The 23,049-nt window shown below is 38.8% G+C and overlaps 3 protein-coding genes across 6 annotated transcripts; 1 reads left to right on the forward strand and 2 right to left on the reverse strand.

Moving 5' to 3' along the window:
- Positions 1-1,397: 1,397 nt before the first annotated feature.
- Positions 1,398-8,280, reverse strand: zdhhc24 (zinc finger DHHC-type containing 24). Its single transcript, XM_061726309.1, has 3 exons — positions 7,700-8,280; positions 3,802-4,079; positions 1,398-2,925 (listed from the first exon to the last, which is right to left on the reverse strand). Exons 1-3 carry the CDS (start codon positions 8,002-8,004, stop codon positions 2,633-2,635), a joined length of 876 nt encoding a protein of 291 aa, XP_061582293.1. The 5' UTR covers positions 8,005-8,280; the 3' UTR covers positions 1,398-2,632.
- A 1,976-nt stretch (positions 8,281-10,256) lies between these two features.
- LOC133447035 (dentin sialophosphoprotein-like) lies at positions 10,257-15,315 on the forward strand. Of its 4 annotated transcripts, none has more exons than XM_061725432.1 (11): positions 10,257-10,357; positions 10,989-11,039; positions 11,140-11,293; positions 11,416-11,499; positions 11,594-11,684; positions 11,818-12,312; positions 12,444-12,585; positions 13,963-14,760; positions 14,831-14,983; positions 15,072-15,106; positions 15,188-15,315. In XM_061725432.1, exons 1-11 carry the CDS (start codon positions 10,260-10,262, stop codon positions 15,280-15,282), a joined length of 2,196 nt encoding a protein of 731 aa, XP_061581416.1. In that variant the 5' UTR covers positions 10,257-10,259; the 3' UTR covers positions 15,283-15,315. The 4 variants fall into 4 exon arrangements, with proteins under 4 accessions (XP_061581416.1, XP_061581417.1, XP_061581418.1 ...); XM_061725433.1 differs by having other exon boundaries at positions 11,821-12,312; XM_061725435.1 differs by having other exon boundaries at positions 10,341-10,357; positions 11,171-11,293.
- On the reverse strand, positions 15,142-22,865 carry pola2 (polymerase (DNA directed), alpha 2). Its single transcript, XM_061725436.1, has 18 exons — positions 22,502-22,865; positions 21,987-22,108; positions 21,267-21,355; positions 21,076-21,133; positions 20,799-20,908; positions 20,287-20,486; positions 20,014-20,102; positions 19,039-19,191; positions 18,540-18,602; positions 18,369-18,420; positions 18,092-18,210; positions 17,955-17,993; positions 17,728-17,801; positions 17,321-17,429; positions 17,016-17,122; positions 16,187-16,243; positions 15,975-16,101; positions 15,142-15,890 (listed from the first exon to the last, which is right to left on the reverse strand). The coding sequence occupies exons 1-18, from the start codon at positions 22,584-22,586 to the stop codon at positions 15,741-15,743; spliced, it is 1,803 nt and encodes a 600-aa protein (XP_061581420.1). The 5' UTR covers positions 22,587-22,865; the 3' UTR covers positions 15,142-15,740.
- Positions 22,866-23,049: the final 184 nt, after the last annotated feature.

Raw genomic sequence — 23,049 nt, forward strand, 5'->3', positions numbered from 1 at the left:
ATTGTTGTTTTTTCCAGTGATGAGTCTTGTTTTAAATGTAATGAGATTTTTTGACTGAAAATGAGACATTTTAACTAGAAATAAGACAAATATTCTTGTTAAGATTTTGAGTTTTTGCAGTGAAAAAGCCAAGTGTGACTTAAACTTCCCCTTCACATCTACACTTGAACCGTCAAACTAACATCTAAAATGGTATATGGACTTAAGGCTCCAAAAACGTGTTTAGACTGTTTAATTGAGGCTTAAAATGAGGAAAGTGATCAATTTAAAGCTAGTATTAGTAGCTAGTTGAGCTAGCTCACGTTAGCTGCTCAGACAAGAAACTCTAGTCTAATATTTGCTTTACTTGATAATTACACACTAACATTACGATTATAAACTATAAAGATGGTAAATTAATGTCCTTACCAGCAATAAAACCTCCAATTTTTCCAACTTATTCAATAAAATATTCAGGTATTACAAGAGTGAGATTAACTCACTTAGTTTAGTCTCTTTGACTTGGAGGACTCAGTGATATTTGTAGGACACAATACAGAACTAACTAATCATTCATGAAGTCAGGAAAGCCAGCACTACATTATTTATTTCCCAAAAGTAAGACACAATTTATGAACTCTGAAAAAGCTGCAAAAAACATTTCATGTCACTGAAAATAGTCTTTTTTTTTTTTTAAATCAAACTTATTGCAATCTTTAAGCTGATTTCTTAAACTCGGGCAGTGAATAACATGCAATTAAGAGGTATTTTTTGTAGTTAGCTTTAATAAAACTTAAAAGGCAATTTCTTACACTTATTACACATTTTGGCAATTTTACTGTTGAAAAGAATGTCCTTGAAATTTACCGACGACACTAGTTCCAAGTCCTACTTCTTACAAAATACTAAATAATGCAAGCCTTACACCTCATTCATTACCCGTAATTGCTTTACAACACTTTTTTTTTTTTAAACTAAACTTGTTACTTGGATGTGTTTTCCTTTAAAAGTTCAACTGTATGAAAACTTGCAAATGTTTTAATGCATAAAGTCTCAAGTTGTTGACGTTTCAGGTTTTAGGAACTTATTGTGTCCACGTGTTGAACTGAGTGGTTGTGGTGTGTTTTGTATCTGGATAAATGGAGACATCGAATAAGGTCATCCAACATAATTTACTGTACAGTGAGCGAAACAACCGCAGTCAAATGCCCTGTCTTGTTTGACCTGACTTGGCCAATAAACCTGATTGTGATAAAACCTCCAATCATAATGCAGAGCACAATGACCTGTGATCCATGATGGTGATTAGCAGGAAAGAGAAACAAGGCTAAATAAATAATGGCTTTTCAGACGCAAACTGAATTATTACAACACAACCTACGACACAAAAAAAAAAGTTTAAAAAAAAGTCTCATACCTCCCTTCACAATGTTTATTGATACACCTTGAAACAGAACCAGAGAAACAGAACCAATCAAAAAAAAGTGGACATTTTTGGTAAAACAAAAATAAAAACATACAATTTTTGTCTTTAATATTACTGATAATAAACTTGGCAACAAGTAGAAGAATTTTTCAAAAGAAAGACTTGTAATTTGTTGCTACACTTTAAGGCAGGAAGAAATTTGCAGAAGCACAAAGTGCAAAACAAGAAAATAAGGACAGTGGTGAGTTAATGGAAGTCCCGTTGACGACAAGTGGAGTGAAATATGTTAACCATGTAAACTTAAAGCAAGCGGATGATCAGCTTCAGAAACCCTGATAAATCATATGTCTGTAAACTGAATATGCAATATTATGCATTCTTTCCTAGTGTAATTTTGAGGGTTTCTTGTATAAGATAAGATAATCCTTTATTTCTCCCTAAATGGGGAAACTCACTTGTTTAGCAGCAGTACACTTAACACACACATGCAGGGGAGGGGTAAAAAAAAATAAATAAAATTGTAGGTGTTAAGACTTCACTGTGAACCCCGTCTCCACGCTTCCACTGCTCGACCCGACAGGTCTATCTAATGAAAAAAACATGTAATAAACTCAGCGCTAGTGCAGAAGTGAATACAATGAAGTGGAGAACACAAGTGCATTGTATGCAAACTGTAAATATAAAACGGCAAACATGAGGCTAACAATGGCATCCTTTATAATCAGGAACAGTGCAAATCACATCTGCATAAGACCCAGATTCAAGCCGTTCAAAACACAACAAGTAGACAATATAACCACACCCAAGAGTCATTGTCAAGGGCTTTGAATGCTTGTTAACCAAAGATTTAAAATCAGTTTTCACAAGTCCTAAAACACATTCTTATTTCAGCATGTTTTCAGTGCTCAGTATTTCAAAGGAATACTGTTCATTGCTGTTTAACACAGTGAGGCCAGCCTCAATTAGTGCACGGATTACCTCTAGATCAAGATCACTATACCTTCACAAGAAAACCCCTGATTTTCTGTCAGTACACCAGAAAGCTACAGCAGATACTGGCACACAATTACAACCAGTAACGAGTAAAACAATGGCACAGCATTGCAGCATTATACCATCCCAAGATACCTCTTTTCGATCCAACACAATCTCCCCAGTTGCTGCTCCCAATAGCATAAACCAGCACCTCTAAAGTAAAGATTCATGAGCTGTTAAGGCCTCCAGCTGTTACCGGGTAGGTTCCAATGATCCTGTAACTTGGAAGTGTATCCCATCTCCAGGCAGTGGTGACGGGATGAGCGGGCAGAGCCAACAGAGGTACCAGCGGAGGCCCAGCATGTGACGCATGTTCCCCAGGAGTCCCAGGCTGTAGGGGCGGCGGCGTGAGTACCATTCCCTGGTGGTCTGACCCCGAAAAAGGAGGAACAGATGGAAGAAGAAGAAGCCGGACACCAGCAGGAAACCAACCACGCATGTATCAGCAATAAAGGCAAAGGCAAAGGCACGTGCTGAGACCTGACCTGAAGACAGAAGGATAAGCAGACAATAGAAGATAAATTAGTGTTTGAAATGTAATTATAGAAAACACTTGATCATGATAAAATTATTTATTGAACAAAATGCATAGATATCCTCCTTTGGATTAAAATACACAGGAAGGTGAGAGTACAGTCAGCCACATTGTTTATTGTTAATATTTGCTGTTCTACATTTATGTGTAGTTGATGGCATGTTTAGGAGATAGCTTCTGATTTAATGACGTGGTTTAAAATAAGAGCCACTGAGGTGCTAAAGGACAAAAGTGTCTAATTTCATGCCAATGTTTATCTGAGACAACACAATAAGGACTGCACTTCTCAAAGGAACGGTAAATAAATCTGATGTTTTCATCCCTCTGCGGAATTAGTCAGAATTAAAAATTTCAATTCATTTCAAAAATACTTTGTTTATCCCCGAAGGGAAACGAATAGTAACAGAAGACTGTACATTGTGAAAATCAACTTTTCATCCCTCTGAAAATGTTTTCTGTCATACTCTTTTTTGAAATGTAATATGGAGAACATGGATGTCTCATGCAAGTCTTATAAACAAATGTAAAGTAGATCTTAAACAGTATTTTACTCACCTAATCAATGGAAAAATGAATTGAAATCTGTCTTTATAAACGCAAGTCATTTTACAGGAAAACCGTTCTTTTTTTTTTAAATCAAAGCTGTAAAAACATTTACGGATCACAGTATATTGAATATTTTTTTATAAAGAAATGTTTTCGTGTTTTTAAAATATCACTAGTTACAGCGTTTTATCATGAGAGCTCAGTTTAAACTTTGTAAAAATGCTAAACTTAAACAAAGCATGTCTCCTGTAAGTTCCACCACTAAGGCATGAGATCCTACCTGAAACAAGCATGATCCAGGGTATGAGCAGCAGCAGGACACTGTGCACTGTCACACCCTCCTTCAGTATGACGATGAAAACCTCTGCATTCATCACCATGGCATACAGGAGACCCATCCACATGAACAGCAAGCAGCTGACGAAGTGGCGGTAATTGTGAAAGCCAACGCACTGACCAAAAAAGACACAGTGGTGGTCTCGTCGCAGCACGCACACTTTGCAGTCATAGCAGTGGGAACAGCGTGGAGGAGTGTGTGTCTCGCATGTGTAACAGTACCTGTTTCAAGAGGAGAAACAATACATATGTTGGAAAAGGAGAGACAATAAATATGTTGGATATTCTTCTAAACTTCACAACTGCAATCACAGATGACACTATTGATTAACAGGCACATCAAATTTATCTCGGAAAACGACTGGGATCACCTGTTGGGCAACACAGAAATACATTATATGGCTAGAAAACTGGGAAAGAAATTCAGAAACACTTTTTATATCATCAATGGCAATATTGAAGACATTAATTTTGTCATTTCTTATTCAAAGGCAGAATTGATAACAGTCATGAAAATAACCATTAATTTTATCGCCACTTTAGACTTTGTTTAAGATTATTGGTATTAAAATTGTTTTCTTGTAGATAATCAAACAAAATGGAAAAGTTATTATGCAATCCTTTTAAATTTGTCTTAACACAAACAAAAAACTTAACATTTTTGTTTTCACTTTTTTTTTTTAAATTGAGTTTGTCTTTACAAATAAATTCTTGATAGTCACTTCAGTAGATGCTTATTGAGGCACTCAAATGTTAGGAGTCTTCCAGATATAAGGTTAGGAAAATGTGTGCTAAACTGAGAAAATGCTGTTTATCAGTGAACCAACTATGTCAGTTGTTATAATAAACTAACTATAGTTATTTCGCTATAACTACAACTAGTTACCTCATGCTATGTTCAAGCTCAGATGTAAAATTACATTTACCCTGACTTAATCCCGAGTTGTCGCAGTGCAACTATCAAAACTATCAAAGTAAAGCCACTCCACTCATAAAATGCCAATTGCACACAGCATATTGATTCTCTCCTGATTCAACCATTTCCTTAAAATTGACTGTGGAAATTCTAAGAAACTAAAACACAAAAAAGCCCAAAACATAGATTTTATTCATAAAAATCTCCTGGACCACCAGGATACAACTCCTCGATTTTATATCCCCCGACCACTGAGATTTACTGAGCTGCTCAGTGGGTGTTCAAGTTTACCTTAACCAGAGTCCTTACAAACACCAGGAAACTGGACCACATTACACCGGTCATGAAATCACTACACTGGCTTCCAGTGGGTCAAAGGATAGAGTTTAAAATCTTCCTGCTGGTCTACAAAGCACTGAATGGTCTTGGACCAAAATACATGCTTGATCTGTTAGTTCCTATGAAGCTCCCAGACCCCTGAGGTTCATCTGGATCTGGTTTGTTGTGGTTCCAGAACCAGAACCAAGCAAGGTGAGGCAGTTCAGTTATTCTGCTCCTCACCGGTGGAACAAACTTCCTGTAGACCTGAGGTCTGCTCCAACTGTAGATCCTTTAAATCAGCCCTAAAAACATTACTGTTTACTCAAGCGTACTCCTAATACTTACCTGCTGTACTATACCGCCCTTACTTTTTAACAACTTGTGCTTTTTATTATTTTACCTCTTTTCTTATGATTTTATTTCATTTATTTGGTATTTAAGCGTACTCTTAAATTAAATACTTTCTGAAAACCATGAATGAGATGTGTACCTGCGGTACTCTACTGCCCTTAGTTTTCAGCAATGTGTGCTTTTTATTATTTTACCTTCTTTTCTCATAATTCTATTTGTTATTTACTGTCTAATTATTTATAAACTTTATTACAGGCTCTACACCCAATAGCAAGACATACAAAATAAAAAAATAAAAAACAAATACATAAACACATACAAACATACTCTTATTCATGAGAGTTTTTAAAGGCACCCATACCAATGTTTCCATAGATATGATTGATATCTGACAGAACTGCACCTGGGGCTTGTGAGCTTCATTATAATACAGTTTTGTGACTCATCAAGTTGAGACATAAACTTAAACATCAGGTTCCTCAAGAGAGCCTGTAAAGTGCTTAGCCCTGAGTCACAAAAGAGTTTACTAGCTCTGCTAGTCCTGGGCTTTTTCAGCTGTATCCTCAGACATTCATTATATGCTACCTGAAGTTTGCACAGGGTCTCCTTTTTGTAGCTGACCCATAATGGGGCTGCAAACATAGGGGTGCAGTAAGCACGAAACAAGCTCACTTTCAAATCATCAACAGTAATGGAATTTCCTGACTAACATGTTTGCTTGGACATACAACATTCGTCTCTGCCTGTACAGGTCAGCATCCTCTTCCATCTTGTCAGTGATTATGTGCCCAAGATATTTTGTACAGTTAGATACACAAAGGGATTGCCCTGACAGGTAAAACATTGGAAAGTGCAGCATCTGATCCTCCTTGGTCCTACATATCAGTACAACACTCTTTTTTGCATTGTACTGTACATCAAACTCAACCCCACACTCGGAGCAAATATCCACATCTGCTGGAACCCAACAGTGCTGGGGGAGATAACAGCCAAATCGTCTGCGTACATCAGATGGTTTAACAAGTGTTCCCCATTAGACAACCTGTCTTACACTTCCCCAACTGCTTGGACAGGTTGCCCATGTATAGGTTGAACAGGGCTGGAGAAGAAGCCCCCCTGCCGTACACCATTGCCTGAAGGGTGAGGATAGGCTGTTTCCCCACTTAACCTGCATACCTTGTTTGTCATACCAGTAAACCAGGATATGTATGATGCATCCAGGCACACCCCTAAGCTTGAGTTTAGTAAAAAGCTTATGGTGATTTACTCTGTCAAATGCCTTGGAAGCATCAATAAACCCTAGAAACATTGTAGAGCCCTGCCTTCTGTAGGATTCAACAGCTTCTTTCAAGGCATAGATACATAGATCTGTACTGTGCTTAGGCTTAAAACCAAATTGATTTTCTGTGGTGTAAATGAACTCACTCAGTCTATCTAGTAGCATCTTTTCTAACACCTTGCCACTTTTAATGATGATGTAAAGCACTTTGAATTACCTTGTGTTGAATTGTGCTGTATAAATAAACAGAGGTGTCAAGTAACGAAGTACAAATACTTCGTTACCTTACTTAAGTAGAAGTTTTGGTTATCTATACTTCACTGGAGTAATTATTTTTCAGACGACTTTTTACTTTTACTCCTTACATTTTCACACAATTATCTGTACTTTTTACTCCTTACATTTTAAAAACAGCCTTGTTACTCTATTTCATTTCGGCCTTAAAAAAAAACTATCCAGTTAAATTGCTCCATCCGGATAGAGTGAATTTGGTTGTGGTTGTGGCACAGATGTTCTTGTCCAGTTTTGTTCTTACATCCGTTCCCTCAGATTCCTGCAACTAAACTTGGATGTACATTCCAATAAAGGTTAGGATAAATGATAACATGCATCTGAAGTTTGACTTTTTGCACCATTACAATACTTATAGGCAACTAGTCATCATATCTCCTGCTCTCTGAAACACATGTTAATGCTCAATAGTACACATATATGGTTCTTTAATATATTTGCATTATAGATGCATTCATTTTCAGAAAGATACATTCATTTTCAATGGCTTTTGTCCTTAAAGGCTTTTTTCCCCCTTACATTACTTTTATACTTTAAGTAGTTTTGAAACCAGTACTTTCATACTTTTACTTGAGTAAAAAAACTTGAGTTGATACTTCAACCTCTACAGGAGTATTTTTAAACTCTAGTATCTATACTTCTACCTGAGTAATGAATGTGAATACTTCTGACACCTCTGCTCACCTCCAGCCCTGACCCAAGCCGTCTCCTCCCAGGAAAACCCCCTTGATGCTGGGGCTGGTTTTGATGAAGAGCAGGGCGTTCCAGCAGATGTTCCCCAGCATGAAGTACTGGGCCAGCAGGTGCAGCGCCTTCCAGCAGGTGAACCAGTCCTTGTCCCGGTCCTCCTGCTGCAGCGGCGGGTCCAGCAGCACCAGGTAGCTCACCTCCGCCGTGATGGACAGCACCAGGAAGGTGTTGAGAGCCACCGGCAGGTGCTGGCACAGCCTCTCCGCACGACTAAATACCTTACCGGCAAAACTCGTCATGCTTTCAGCTCGTACACTTAGTTGTTTGAACTTTACAGTTTAACTTGGAGTAGTAGGAATATTCATACAGACAGGAGTGGCTATCCCACTGGGCTAGCTGTCGAAAAAACAACCCAACTAACTAACTGAACTTAGTCCAACCGTATGGACTAAGTTGTATTTGATATATCTTCTGGACAAAGTAACTTACTGTAAAATGTTAAATGAGACTGTCCTTCAATTTTGAAATATCTCTATTTCAACTGAGAAATGCGCTGTTGAAATCACGCCAGCCAGTGCGAGTTCCAGGATAATACTTCCGTAGTGCAACAGGAGAACAGGGTTCCGCCTTTAAGATCGGAATCAGAATCAGGTTTATTTGGCCAAGTCAGGTCAAACAACACAGGGATTTTGACTCGGTTATTTTCGCTCACTGTACAGTAAATAAACAAATGACAGCTCTTATTAACATATAAAAACAATTTTTAAAGTGAAAGGTGCAGCAGTATGGGGTAGACATGGTTATTGAAAGGTGCGTTCTTACAGCATTTGATTGTGGTTATTATTATTATTATTATTATTATTATTATTATTATTATTATTATTATTATTATTATTATTATTATTGTACAGTAGTTGATTCCTCTGAGACTCTATGAGTGATGAGAGTTCATCAGAGCAACAGCTTGGGGGAAGAAACAATAGATATATATAAAGGCCTTTATACAGGACTGTCTCAGAAAATTAGAATATTGTGATAAAGTCCTTTATTTTCTGTAATGCAAAAATGTCATACATTCTGGATTCATTACAAATCAACTGAAATATTGCAAGCCTTTTATTATTTTAATATTGCTGATCATGTCTTACAGCTTAAGAAAACTCAAATATCCTATTTATAAATTTGAATATTCTGGGAATCTTAATCTTAAACTGTAAGCCATAATCAGCAATAGTAAAATAATAAATGGCTTGCAATATTTCAGTTGATTTGTAATGAATCCAGAATGTATGGTATTTTTGTTTTTTTAATTGCATTACAGAAAATAAAGAACTTTATCACAATATTCTAATTTTCTGAGACAGTCCTGTATATATCTATGGAAGAAACTGTCTCTGTGTCTGAAGGTTTTGGTGTACAGAGCTCTGCAGCGCCGTCCAGAGGGGAGGAGTTCAGACAGACTGTCCTGGGTGTGAGGGGTCTGCAGAGATGTGACCTGCCTACTATTGGGGCTCTTTTAATCTCCTCGAACCTCTTTATCGGCAATACAGAATAGTATATTTTTTTCAAACACCAAGTGCTCTTTTTGATTTAGTGTAAACCAGTTTTTTAACCAGCACTCCAATTTTATTTACAGAAAGTGGCACTTACTATGATAAACTGTTTCATAAAGAGAGAGAATATAAAGCCTTACTAGGCAGTCCGCTGCTGTAAAAACATCTGACAAGAGGTTCTGAATACTAAAAGAAAAAGTCTACCATGTTCCTTATCATTTTCCAGAAGCATTTTTCATTCGAAGGTGGACTTGATTTCCCCCTCACTAAGTCCCCTGAAGTAATCTACAGTTTCACCATCTACAGAAACTCATGTCATCTCAATTTTTATACTCACAGTTTGATATTTTCTTTAAAGATACACATTAGTTATCTCATGGGGCAACACATATTATGCCTTTTGTGGCACATAGGATATTTATACAGTATATATAATTGCCTGCTCACTTAAATATGTTATTTTATATATAGATCTTATATTGCATATTTACAGACACCCCCATTCAATTTTAAGCATTTCTTCTTTTTTTTTTGTATAAAAGGCGTATATAAGCTGTGGGTTGCGCTGAATTCTTCAGTTGGCAGTTAACACTGGGACCAGTAAAAGCCAACTCACATTTCCGTTTTAATTTATTCAGAATAAATGATTTTCTAAAATATGTCACCCTATGAGTCAGCTTGCACTCTGTGGGCGTAACACTTTTATTGTTGTCTCTCAGAATATCAGTTTATGCATTCAATTAGTTGTAAATATGTAGTAATAAAGTCTCAAAATAATGACTTTTCAGTTAGCTCTAGTACAGATGTTTCAGCAACTATTAATAGATAATTGATCAAATGTATATTTTTTGAGTAAATGATGGGGTAGGGGGCTGGGGGGGCCTGTATTCCTTCCTCATGCCTATACTCTATGTAGATTGGCAGTAGGCCTCTGGTCCCTCCCCCTCAAAGCACAGCTCTTAATCCCTGATAATCTCAACATCTAATGAAAGCTGACAGTCATGGCTGCACCGACTGAGAGTTTGCTGTCTCTTGGACATCTGACCGGCACAGAACGAAGTACTTTCACAAAACAAAGAAAGCCCATTATAAAGAAGAGGTAAGACACTTGAATGCTGTTATGTGTGCCTTTAATGTATAGTATCACTGGAGTATTTTAGGGCAATTGGCTGAGGACAAGAATTATTCATTATACAACTACAATGACATCCTTGTTTGGACGTTTGTCTTGTGTGTTTCTAAAAGGACCCAAAGATATTTAGGTAATTGTGCTGTAAAATAAAAACAAAAAACAAGTAAGAACACTGCAGTCCAGTCATTGTTAATATAATGTCAAATCATTAAATAACTATATCAGATCTCAGTAATTGTGGTGCTTATTAGTTACACATCAGGTCATTTTGACTCTCACATGAAATCACAGACTCATCATATCATTTTCAGCTAATTTAGGGCCCTTCATAAATGCTGGCTGGGATTTGTCTTTTTAAAAAGAACAATAACGATTTATATTTGACTCTTGTTAGCCCCATTCAAAATGTACTTTTCCCCTTTTTCAGTTTTCGAAAGTATAGTGTTATTTTGTGGACCAATATAAGGCTCCACAATGCCAACAAAAAATAGAGTTCATTTAGAAGGGTTTCATACTACCAGGCTGTGTTAAAGATTAGCATGCTGAGTGCAGACTACTGTCATGTTGTGTGACGCACTCTTCCCTACTGTTTCAACAGACCAATGTTGTCAGGGAATGAGTTTCCAAATCCCACAACTCTGGGAAATATGTAAGTGAAATGACAAAAGGCAACCAAATGATTACAAGTAATTACCCACGTTATGTTATGTTAATGTTAATGTTATATCTAAACACATGTTTTGCTGTAGAAAAGTGAAACACCTTCAGTTGCGCTGGCAGGAGCTGCAGGAGAGAGAGCGTATCGCCCAACAGCACAACAGGCAACTGCTGCAACAGTTTGAGGAGGCCCAGGATGCTCTGGAAGACATGCTGGCCCGCAATGCTGCCATGAAAACTATCAGGGTGCATAGAAACACACACACGCACGCACGCACGCACGCACGCACGCACGCACGCACGCACGCACGCACGCACGCACGCACACACACACACTGGTGTTAAAAGTGCAACTTTGATATTTTTAGACGGAGTATGAGCGGTACCTGGAGGAGAACTTTCAACGCTGGCAGCAGCAGCTTACAGAGAAAACACAGGCTGCTCAGAAGAAGGTACAATCACTTGGCTCTTCATGAAGAGAGTCTGACTTCTCAAAAATATAAATATGACGAAGCATACAGCTGGCTGAGTGTGTTTTCTTAACAGAGGATGGATGACTGTTTGAGATCAAATCTGAAGAAGACAGAGGAAGAACGGGTGCCAAAGCCCACTGTAGAAGGGTCTTTACTTTTCCAAGGTTTGTTCTTGTTTTTTTGTTTGCCATTTTCAGAAGTGACAATATGATCTTTATTCTTCTGTGTTACTGTAATAGTAACCTCCACGACATATAAAAGCTCTTTGAGCTCCTTTCTGATCCATGTTTTTATTAGCAGGTCCTTCCACAAGCCCACCAAGACACGTTGCTCCTCAAGTACATTCCATTCAAGATTACCACCAAGACAGCTGCTCCCATCATCCCTACATGCAGTCCTGGTTAACTCATTCTGAACCCCAGACTGGTCGTTTTCCTGTTAGAGGGCCCTATCAAGCCCACAATCCCTCTCTCTTCCTCCCACCTAATTTCATACAGCCTCACCCATTTCTGTTCCATCACCACGCCTCCCCAACCGGCCACAATCATCCATGGAGCAGAACCAATGCAGCCGGCTGGCCTTCCCCACAGCAACCCTACCTCTGGCCATGGGGAGCTGGTGCTGCTGGGGTTCCCCCAGGGTCCTGGGGAGAACTCTGCACAGAGGAACCTCCTCCTGAGCTCAGGGCTTCACAATATGGACAACAGCAGGATGGCGCCAGCAGAGCACAGAGCTCAAAGAAGGAGAGCAGTGGTGGAAGCTGTTTGTGCCAGGAGCTGGACATTAAACCAGGTGGAGAGACGGTGAAGAAAATGACAACTCACATCTATCTCATGTCAGCTTGTATATGTGCTATGTGTAGATTTAAAATAAAAAAATGCTTTTATCTGCGGCTTTTGCCCCTGTTCATGTTCTGTATGTAGTTCGTCTGTCCAGCGGCCGAGCAGAGAGCAGTGGGAGTGGCAGGGATTCCAGTCTGACCAGCAGCGAGAAGAGGAAGAGGAGGGACAAAAGTGGAATAACCCACCATTCCTCCTCAGACAGAGAAAGATGTGGCTCTCAGCAGTAAGGGATACTACTTCAAATCAAAATCAATTCTTTATTTGACATAGAAGACGTCAAACCTCATTCACGTGTTCCTCCTTTTTTACTGCTAGAGTAGAACAGAGACCATGTCCAAACAATACACACTTTCCTCTTTTAATGTTTAATATTGGTAGATTTCATCATCTGTACACAACTATTCTTCACTTTAAAGTATTTTGTAAGTGATTGATTTGTTGTGGGTGTCTAGTTTTTTTCATTCTAATAACTTTATGTGAGCCTCAAAGCAAAGACTAAAGAATGACAAAACCATTGCTTCTCTGACCCCACAGACTAACTTACTCCAGTTTTTCCTCGATCTCTACAATAAAAGCTGCTACTACAGAGCACATTATAGCTGCCAGTAGCACAATTACAATAACTGAAGCGTTGGATGTTGAATTAATAAGAATTACCTATCTAATAAAAAGTATATGTAGAAGAAAAATGAAATATCCTTTCAATATTTATTGACTTCCAGTTCTTCTCTTAGTCCTAACTCTTACAACTGCGCTGATGTGTCTTTATTATGGTTGCTGTGTGGAAATGAAAGATCAGTCCAGCAAGTAAATGAATGCAAATCAGGAATACCGTACATGAAATTAGTTTATGCACAGAAGCACAACGACATTCTCAAAAACAAATTCCATGACATTTATATCTTTGGTTCCAAGTGATGTATTTTATAATCATTTCAAATCTTTGACAGTCCTATTTTTTGCAGATCCAGGTAAAGTCCTCTGCATGTTTGTATTTTACAGACTTTAACAGTAATACAAACTTTATTCTGAGTTAAACAGGTGAAACATCCAAAAATTGCAGGTCTGACAAAAATGCTGCTGATAAACTTCTACATTAAGTTGCATTACCTGTGATTACTTTTCAGTGCTTACGTTTTAAAGTCCTTTTTGGGTGGAGTTTGGAGCTTTCATCAGCTCCTGTCCATATTCTAAGTTTTCACGAGTCTTGCTGGTATTTGAGATTATATTCAGTGCTTAATGGTTCCTAAATCTTGGCTTCATCACGCAGTGTCGGTCTCTGCTTGCTCCTATCTGAGGCTTCTAAAGAGACTGACATCAGTATACTCTTAACAATTCCAGTGACATTTGTTGCTGTGCATTACTCTTGGATTTTATGTTTTGATTGTAAAACATGATGTAATGTTGTTTTGGAAAGTGTCAGATAAATAAGTATACATATTTTTAGATGTGAATTTGACTTTACACAGTAGAAAGAAGCATAGAATACCTGAACCAATGAGGGATATTTCTTTTTCTACAGTTTTATGATAGCTTGTTTCTTCAGATCTGAAGCGGTAAAACTTTGTTTGTGTGTATTTATCATCTTTCCCTCTATCAGGTCATCCACAAATTCCAGTGAAATTATCATTGTCTCACAGGCTGTGGCCCAAAGCGTAGACAGAGATAGGCCTACAGAGGAAGGAGGCAGCAGCAGGACAAAGAGAAGAGCGGGGTTTACTGTCGGATCACCAAGAACTGAGAAGGTGGCAAAGGAGCCGACTCAGACAGATGGAGGAGACTCACAAAGTTACAATGAAGACAGTCAGAAGGTCCAGACATCTACTGGTGCGGAATCTGGAAGTTCAACCGAGGAATCCAGGGAAGAAAAAGAGGGGAATCGAGCTCTTGATGATAAATCAGGAAGCAGCAGAACAGAGGAGGAATCAGAAAGCGAAGGCGTGAAAACTGAGGATGAAGCTGCAGATGAAGCAGAAAAGGAGGAAATCAGCGTCTCTGAGCAAAGCAGCACAGAGGAAAAACATGGAGGACATAAACATATTAAAGCTTTGGAACAAGAAGAGTACAGCCAGAAAAGTGGAGAGCAAGAGGACAGCGATGTGGAGGAAGATGATGACGATGATGTGTCTGAACCAAAAAATACAACAGAGGAAGAAGCAGAGGATAAGATGGAAGAGCAGGGCAATGATGAACATTCAAATAAGCTGGAGAACAAAAAAGATTCTTCCTCCTCCCTGGAGGAAGATGTGGATGATGAGGAGGGAAGTGAAGGTAGTGAGGAAGAAGAGGTATCAAATGAAGAGGGTGATGAGGAGGAAGAAGAGCATAGGAGTGATGAAGCACAAGAAGACGACAACACAGATTCCAATGACAGCATCATTTCTCCACAGGAAAAGAGGTATGATGGAGGATCTTATTTTCCTCTTGAATTGGCAATAATTTACACAAAATCCTTTTACATTTTTTAGGCAGATCATTCCTGAGAAAGTAGCTGAGAACGCTGAGGAAGATGACGAAGAGGAGGCTAAAACAGGATCTTCAACTGACCACTCAAATAAAGTTAGTGATGATGACGATATTGAAAACCTCCTTGCCCCTCAAGAGCAAACAAAAAAGAAAGAGTGAGTGTTGATTTGACATTCAAGCCTGCATATATTTCACCTCAAGAAACACAATTTTAATTATTTTTCTTCCTGTTTTATTTTAAAGAGAAAATGACGTGGAAGCAGATGGAAATACTAAAGGTATAGTACTATCATAAAATAGAAATAACTGTTAGTGATCTCTATAGATGTTTATTCTGATTTATACACATTATTTTCCAGCAACTTGTCACAATATGGATATCTTTCAAGTGACGGAGGACAGACTGAAGGATTACCGAAGCGACTCTGACGAGATTGATGACTTTTATGATTAAATGTGAATAAAATCCTCACCCAGTTCCCTTAAATGCAGTATTACTTCATCATTTTGGCTCCTATTAATTAATAATGGAAAAAAAACCCAACTAGAATAACCACACTCCATTTATTTTATTTATGGACTGTAATAAAACAGCAACTTCATTCACCTACAAAGAGCCAAGACAGAGCAGCAAACAAACAAAAACAAAAAACTATAAAGACCAGAAACTGTACAAAGGGATGACAATTAATCATTTCTCCTGTGTCTGAGCAACGATCCACCAGATGCGTCTACAACCACCAAGCAACAATGCACGTCACGTTTGTTGTATAAAAATAAAACATGTAAAATTATTTGGGCAGTACAGTGCATATATTTAATATAAATCATTTATCACTGCGATTAGAGATTACAGAACAGGTGGTGGTTAATTCAGTTCGGTTCAGGCGACAATAGGAGTCTTTATTCCGGTTAGATTTTCACCACCTGAGCAGCCAAACAGGGGCTCACTCTCTTGTCCTCTGACGCAGCGCTGCGCTGGATCAGCAGCCGGCCGTACGTCCCTCCCACCTGGCCTTTGGTCAGCCGGCCGGGATTCACACACACGCAGCCGACCACATCCTGATGACGAGGGCACAGTTTGGCAAAGATTAAAAACGTCATCTTCAAGTAACCCTTTCGATGTTTTAAACTAATCTCCTGTACCTTTATGAAGTAGCGCAGCTCCGATGGAACAATGAGAAGGTCGGGGGTGAGCGGCATCTGACCGAAGCTTTGGAACTTCTCGTAGTCCATGTTCACCTCCTCCGCAGGCGGGTACAGCGGGTAATAACTGCAAGGGCAAGACAGGTATGTGGGTGGGAGTCGATAAAGCAACAAAGAAAGAAAACAGAGCCGAACTCATTCAGGATGTTTACCTTCTCTGGGTCAGCATGTGCTTCAGAATGCGTGAGAATCTGTCCGAGACGGTGCCGCTGCAACACATTTATCAGTTCAAACATCACGCAGGGACAGAATTCATTGAATTCAATATACTTGTGCAACACTTAACACCTTTTTTTCCCCCTCATCTGAACAATATAACATTGTTCATGGATGCAGTTGGAGAATCACACAAACTCTAGTTAATAAACTTACTCAGGTAAGAAATTTCACATCTTACTGATAAAGGTGTGTTAATACTAGAAACTAGTGATGCACCGAAATGAAAATTTGTGGCCGAAAACCGAAAATAATAATAAACACTTTGCCGAATACCGAACAATACCGAATAACATGCTTCTTCAGTAGTTTTTCATTTATTTTGCCAATTTTTTCACCATTGCATAAATCAAATACATTTGATTTAGGCATGCTTTTCAAAGAAAAAAATCTTTTACAAAATTACAAGGTAGAAATAGAATATTTATTGAACATAAAAAAAAATTTTTAATTCATTTTTTAATTTCCCAGCATTATGTTGTTTTGGTTCCACCTCCTGGTGAATGTTACGTAAAATTCTTATGGGGTTAGTTTTTGGTTGGCCAACGATTTATGTTTGTGGTGCGCAACGTTACGGGACGGAGCGGCCAGTCTGTTTCCTTATTTTACAACGCCGTTATTAATTGTTCGGTTTTTTTCCCACTTATTCCACCGAACACCGAAAGTGTTTTTTTGCCATTTTCAGCCGAACAATTTCGGTTACCGAACAATCGGTGCATCACTACTAGAAACACAGATTATTATTATTACTACAGTCTTCCTCACCAACTGATCTCCTCTGCTCCCATGTGGAACAGGATGTCAGTGGATGTCAAACCAAAGGTCACGCCGTCGATCAGCAAGGTGCATGGGTCAGGGACCACAGTGACGCGCTGCAGGGTTTGAATACAAACAAATATCATATTAAAATATTTCTGTTTGTCAGCTGGAATTAGTTTTTATAACAAGTGACTCAAATTCCTACATTAAAATGGACCCATTCAATGTTTGGTGCAATAATCAAACCAAAGTTTATCACACTTAATCGTTTATTTAGTTCACAAATACAACCATTTTTGCGTATGTCTGACCTGGGCTTGGTCCGGGCTGATTTTCGGCAGGGAGAAGGGCGGTTGTGGGTAGATGAAGTGGTGGTGGATGTCTCTCTGAGAGGGCACAAACACCAGGTGGCAGCTAACACTGTGCAAAGAGAAACACAAGGCTTTACTCTAGTAAAATTGGGAACATTAAGATGTTATCTGGGGTCTAAATAGTGGGATTGTCTGGATGGAACCATGTCCTTGTGGTACCAGGGAGTATGATGGGAGGTCTAGCCATATCCCCAGTGAAAAAGGATTGATGATTACGGCAACAATCAATCATTACTTTGAAGCTGAGGACCAGATATTGTTTGAAAGATGCAAGCAGCTTGGGGATGCCCTTAAAGCTGTCAGCAAAGTGCATTATGACTGAAGTGTCTTTTGGAAAAGATACATACCCTTTAGTGCCATCCACAATGCTTTCCAGACACCTGGAGAAAATGTCCTCGAACGTCTCAGTCACTTGAGCTTTCTGTTTGACAAATGACAGACAAGAAGTTGAGATGGAGATGATCCCACATATTCATGAGAGCTGGCTTCAAATATCCAACATGTTGACCACACTGCCATGAAAGTAGGAAGGTTTGATTGTTTTTTTAGATTAAATCATTTAGGTCCAACACACCTCGATTTGTTCATGCTTGGAATCCACAAACGGGCCCAGCTGGAGAAGAGGAACAAGTTTGAGGATATGTACACACAACATGGAATTATGTGAAGATTGTGCACTTTTTTTTCTGTGACAAAATATAACAACTGTACCAGCAGGCAAACATCTGGACGATCCCTGACAATGACACTGATGAGATCCAGCAGAGGATCAAAGGTCAGGCTGTCGGAGGGCGTGTACGGCCCGCAGGCCACGAGTACGTTCAGCGGCTCTGAAAAAGCCGGACGGGGAAGGTTCAGGGATGAGAAAAACAAAAACTACAGAGGAAGAAGAAGAAGAAGACTACATAGCTATGCATCGATTTCCAATCTACTTAATCACTGAAGTTTTAAAACAAATATCCTACAACTCTTGAACACGACTCCTTACCGTCATCAGTCTCCATTTTCACATTTGAGGTGTAAAACGGAAGAGGAACTCCCTGTGGGGGAAAAAAAAAAAAAGCTAAATTGTTAATAGAGGAGTCACAAAAAGGGCACATTTATAAAAGCCAGCATCCCCTTAGCCACCGAAAAGAACTTGGAAGAACATGAAGCTGACCTCATAAAGTTTGGACGCCACAAGTTTTCTGCCAGTAGCGTTCATCCCTTCCATCACCACCACCTGAAAAAAGCAGGTTGTTCAAGGTAGATGTTTGATAACAAGGGAAAACTGGACAGAGCTGTAAAATATTGTGGAGCACAAACTCTTGGCGTGTGCTGTTCTGCTCACGTCTGGTGGCAGAAATGTCCTACACTGCAGCAAGAGAAACTCATTCATGCTCATGTGAGATCGTGGAACGATTGTCAGAGCTCTCGGTCAGACGCCGGGTTAGTCTCAAGCCCGGGTCCTTGGCATGCTCTGTTACTCTGGGTGGCCATATAACCTGCTGCACACTGACCTCAGTGCACAGGCAAAGGAAAAACCACCACTTGTTTTGTGCTCATCAATATCACAATCTAGTAAATTAAGTTAATATGCATTCTCTCAGTAAAAAGACTCAGAATGAGACTTTTCAGCATTAGTGTCTCAGTTTAAGTTATTCAGTCCTTCAGCTCACCTGACCAGGAAAGAGAGAATACTCTTTAAGCTCAGACAAGTCCACAGGGACTTGCTGACCCCCCTGTTCTGGTCCTGCCTCCAACAGAACTGACTGTGCATTCAGTTTGCCGTTACTGTCACAGCAGACCTGACCCAACACCGTTATCTTGTCCTGGAGATACACATAGAAACACAATAAGGTTAGCAGTTATTTATCAATTATTCAGTTACAAGTAATAAACTATAAATATGCTAGCACTCCTTTCTCACAAGGGTGGTCGCCTTTAAAATAACATTTGACTTACTCATCTTTAAGGGTATGAAAAGCTGAAATAAATGTTCAAAGTTAAGCACTGCCTCGCTGTCGTGCAATAACCAGTAATTATGTAGGTTAACCCGTTATACAAAACAACATAATGAAAAATACAAATTTTTCCAGTTCTTACATAAGAGGACATCAAAAAATTATCTATTCTTTATCAGGTCTTTTGATTACCGTAGGTAAATAAAACCGGTGAACACTGGCACATATTTTACACAGCATTTTTAAGTTTAAACAAAAACCCACACCAAATGCAGAAGTAGTAAGTGAAACAGTAAGTGCAAACTTTGTGCTTCCAAAAACAATCTACAAAGGAAGATGCAGCTAAGTGCTGTCAATCAAATTCACTTGACCATCAACATGTGGGGGCTCCTCTCCAAAAACAGAGGTTTTGGCAGTTTTACTGGTTTACACGAGGCCAAAGAAAAAAGATGTGAGGGGTGATCTTTAAGGAGCAGTTATTGCTACTCATTAAAATAAAGGGTTAGGAGACTATCAAATGATTTTGAGTTAATTTATTATACAAAGTGAAAATTATTCACAAGTGGTAAACACCAATGATGGAGGAGTGGAGGCGCTGCTTATGTATTTTGGCTAAGGTTTTGCTAAATAATGACACTGATTATTCACATAATGATATGATTTACGCACACAACAGGAACATGTTTGTACCTGAGCAGGCAGAGAGACAGGTGAGAACTCTTCAAGGTTCAAATGAAACCTGAGGCTTTCTCCCAACTCCTCAATCTTGTCTGTCAACACTGCAAAAGAGGAAAAATATATATTAAAAGGCCATGGGTGTTTTAAACACAAATTCATTTGAAAAACTATGTTAAAGCCCATATAATCGTCTTTAATATTTATTCATATCGACCGAATATAAATATTGTTGTAATTCTGTAGTGAGGGCTGTGTGAGACTGAATTACTCTGGAGGGCTCCATACCATTTCGAACGTCTCGCAGCCTCTGGAACATGAACTTGTAGCTGCATTTCAAAGAGTCTTCAGGTCCCTCCAGAAGCTCCAGCTGCACACCTGCACCTGGATTCTTCCTGCCCATCCAACGGGTGCCCTGCACAGCCCCGAACGTGACCACCACCTCGCCTTTCCCTCCTCGCTGGGTGTACTTCTGTGGCGGGGTTTGACTTCCAGAGAGAGGGAGAGACAGGGAGGTCATGCCTTGGTGCTAAAAATACCCATCAACACATCTGCTTTTTAAGAGACTGTTATTTCTCTTATTTATACTTTTGTTTTTCCAAAATGTTATAATGATAATGGACTACAATATAACAGTTAGGTCTTACTTTAACAAAATGAATTTAAAAAAGCAGACCTGTCAAAAATCTAAATTACACAAAATTTCTGATGGATAATATCTGAAAATGTCAACGCAAGAAAGTAAATATCACAGATTTTTTATGTGATTCAGCTGTTTTTACGCATGTGCTGTTGAGTACCTGGCAGTAAAGCTGGCTGGAGAAAGCAACAGGCCCGGGCTGGCCAGCAGAGCTGCACTCCTCTTAGACTGAGGATGCTCTGGAGTGGTTAGCGCGCGTTTCTGAGAACCCTGTAAAGCCATTAACAAATGGAGTCATGGGAAAGCAAACGTATTCCGTTACATCTCATCAAATATCAACATACATGTCAGCCAATGTAAGAGTTATGATTAACTTTTTTTTTTCTTTAACAGTGGAACCGACAAAAACATTTGATCAGCTTAAAGTGTCATCTTACCTTAGAAGGGGTGGAGTAGGCGTCCAATAGATTGTCCTCCTCTTCTTCAGCTTTTATTCTGGGAAAACTTTGTCAAGGTTTATAATGCACCACCATGCACTAAACACATTAAATACAACAGATGAATTCAGAAAGAAGTACGGCTAGACGACATGCAGTTTTTTTCTTTGAGAGTTTAATGGCCAGGATACAATTCCTGTAGTCCGTGAATGTCTCTGGTCCGCTTATAAGTTTCTTCTTTTTTGAACCTTGGTTTAGACTTGCTTTTCCTGTTTAAGACCTGCCAGGAAAATCAATTCAAATTACAATCGAAAAATGATTGAGTCCGCACAAGATATTGATATATTATTCTAATCACATTACACATTCAATACTAAAACATAAAGACACATAAACCCATGTATTAAGAATTACTCTTGTGGACACTTGTGGATGTTGTGGCATCAGTCAGATTATTTTAGATTGTGTTCAACTAGGGTGAACAAAATCAGTTTTGATGGTCAAAAACCACACTTTAATCTGAATAATCCCACGGTCTGAAATAGCAGATTTACATGGTACATTGGCATCGGACATTTCAGAATCAGAAAGGGGGTTTATTGCCAAGTTTGTCAACACACACAAGGAATTTGTTGTGGTGATTGGTGCAATACAGTAAAAATAAAAATAAAATAAAAAATAGAAATATAAAAGCAAACAAATATATATGGAGATAAACTAAGAGATAGAATAAAGTAAAATGTATAACATAAATAAACAGAAATGTACAATATGAGGATTAAAAAGTGCCGGATATGAATCTTTACAAAAAGTGACGTAGGATGACAGGTGACAGATAAAATGTATAAACAGAAATGAACAGTATAGACAGAAATGTACAATATGGGGTTTTTAAAGTGTTTTTCTGTTACCTCATGTTCAAACTGATCCAGCGCGTCTATGGTTAGTTTTACACCTTTTGAATTACTGTAGACCACCCACTCGTTCACCAAGTCATCTGGCTGGTTTCTGCTACAAATACACTGTTCAACCACTGACAAAAGAAACAGAAAAAATTAGATTAATGAGTTAAGGACAACAAACAAACTGAGGTGGAGTAAGTGTGGTCTGACAGCATCAACTAAATTAAGACAATCAACTCAGATAGTAATTATAAATGGCACTGTGGAGATTTCAGTGCACAAAAACAAAACAAAGGGTTGTGTTGCTGTGAGTTTATACATGCAGTCATAGATACGTCAATTTAGCATGAGGCACATCAAAATAACACGTATCAAATTAAAATGTTGATGTTTGATTATTTTTCTTAAAACAATTAAAACCCATTATTTAAAAGGAAACGGTTAAATCACGATCAGGACTTGGATGTGATGCAGGATTCAACACAGATACAGCAGGTATCAGTCTTGTTTGCAGATGTACTCACTCTTATCGAGGACGGAGTCGTCTTGCCAGGATATACCGAACATTTCCAGCCCCAACTTTAAGTTTTCTGGTGTTGGCAAATCCATTATTTCTTAGCGTATATTAACTTAATTGTTCAAGTAGTTTAATCCTAGACGGCCCGACGTGGTGGAGAGGAACTAACGTTACCTTCGGTGTTCGTTCATAACAATACCGGAGATCGCTTTACATCAACTAGGCAATATTCAAACGCCAACTGCGGCTTTTAACCAGATATAAGTAGTTAGATACTGGTAATATTCGTTGTTACATACGAGTAAAAGGAAGAAATCTGATCAACATAAAATGGTATTTCATTTTACCGCGAAAAAGTGCTGGCGGGCGGAAATTACGTCACACCAAAGCGCAAAGGGAACGGAAGTGGTCATTCTTCCTGTTACTGAGTTTCTATTGGCTGTTGAATATTTACGATTTCAAACACCAATTGAACAGCCTACCGTCGGCAGAACACAGTCGGACTGACAGTCGGCTCTCGTCTCGCCGAGTTCGTCAAATAAAACCAAAGAACGT

Source organism: Cololabis saira, chromosome 7 (genome assembly GCF_033807715.1).
Source record: "Cololabis saira isolate AMF1-May2022 chromosome 7, fColSai1.1, whole genome shotgun sequence".
NCBI classification, from domain to species: domain Eukaryota; kingdom Metazoa; phylum Chordata; class Actinopteri; order Beloniformes; family Belonidae; genus Cololabis; species Cololabis saira.

What these genes read in the sequence shown, in the direction of transcription:
- zdhhc24 (XM_061726309.1), bottom strand. Translation starts at nt 8,004, where the DNA reads ATGACGAGTTTTGCCGGTAAGGTATTTAGTCGTGCGGAGAGGCTGTGC. An exon ending in GGCTTGGGTCAGGGCTGGAG is followed by an intron (nt 4,080 to 7,699) that starts GTGAGCAGAGGT and finishes CTCTTGAAACAG; the next exon opens with GTACTGTTACACATGCGAGA. An exon ending in CTGGATCATGCTTGTTTCAG is followed by an intron (nt 2,926 to 3,801) that starts GTAGGATCTCAT and finishes TTCTGTCTTCAG; the next exon opens with GTCAGGTCTCAGCACGTGCC.
- LOC133447035 (XM_061725432.1), top strand. Translation starts at nt 10,260, where the DNA reads ATGGCTGCACCGACTGAGAGTTTGCTGTCTCTTGGACATCTGACCGGC. An exon ending in AAGCCCATTATAAAGAAGAG is followed by an intron (nt 10,358 to 10,988) that starts GTAAGACACTTG and finishes CTGTTTCAACAG; the next exon opens with ACCAATGTTGTCAGGGAATG. An exon ending in ATTTCTCCACAGGAAAAGAG is followed by an intron (nt 14,761 to 14,830) that starts GTATGATGGAGG and finishes TACATTTTTTAG; the next exon opens with GCAGATCATTCCTGAGAAAG.
- pola2 (XM_061725436.1), bottom strand. Translation starts at nt 22,586, where the DNA reads ATGGATTTGCCAACACCAGAAAACTTAAAGTTGGGGCTGGAAATGTTC. An exon ending in TGGATCAGTTTGAACATGAG is followed by an intron (nt 21,356 to 21,986) that starts GTAACAGAAAAA and finishes TTTTCCTGGCAG; the next exon opens with GTCTTAAACAGGAAAAGCAA. An exon ending in ATTCTCTCTTTCCTGGTCAG is followed by an intron (nt 18,603 to 19,038) that starts GTGAGCTGAAGG and finishes TGCTTTTTTCAG; the next exon opens with GTGGTGGTGATGGAAGGGAT.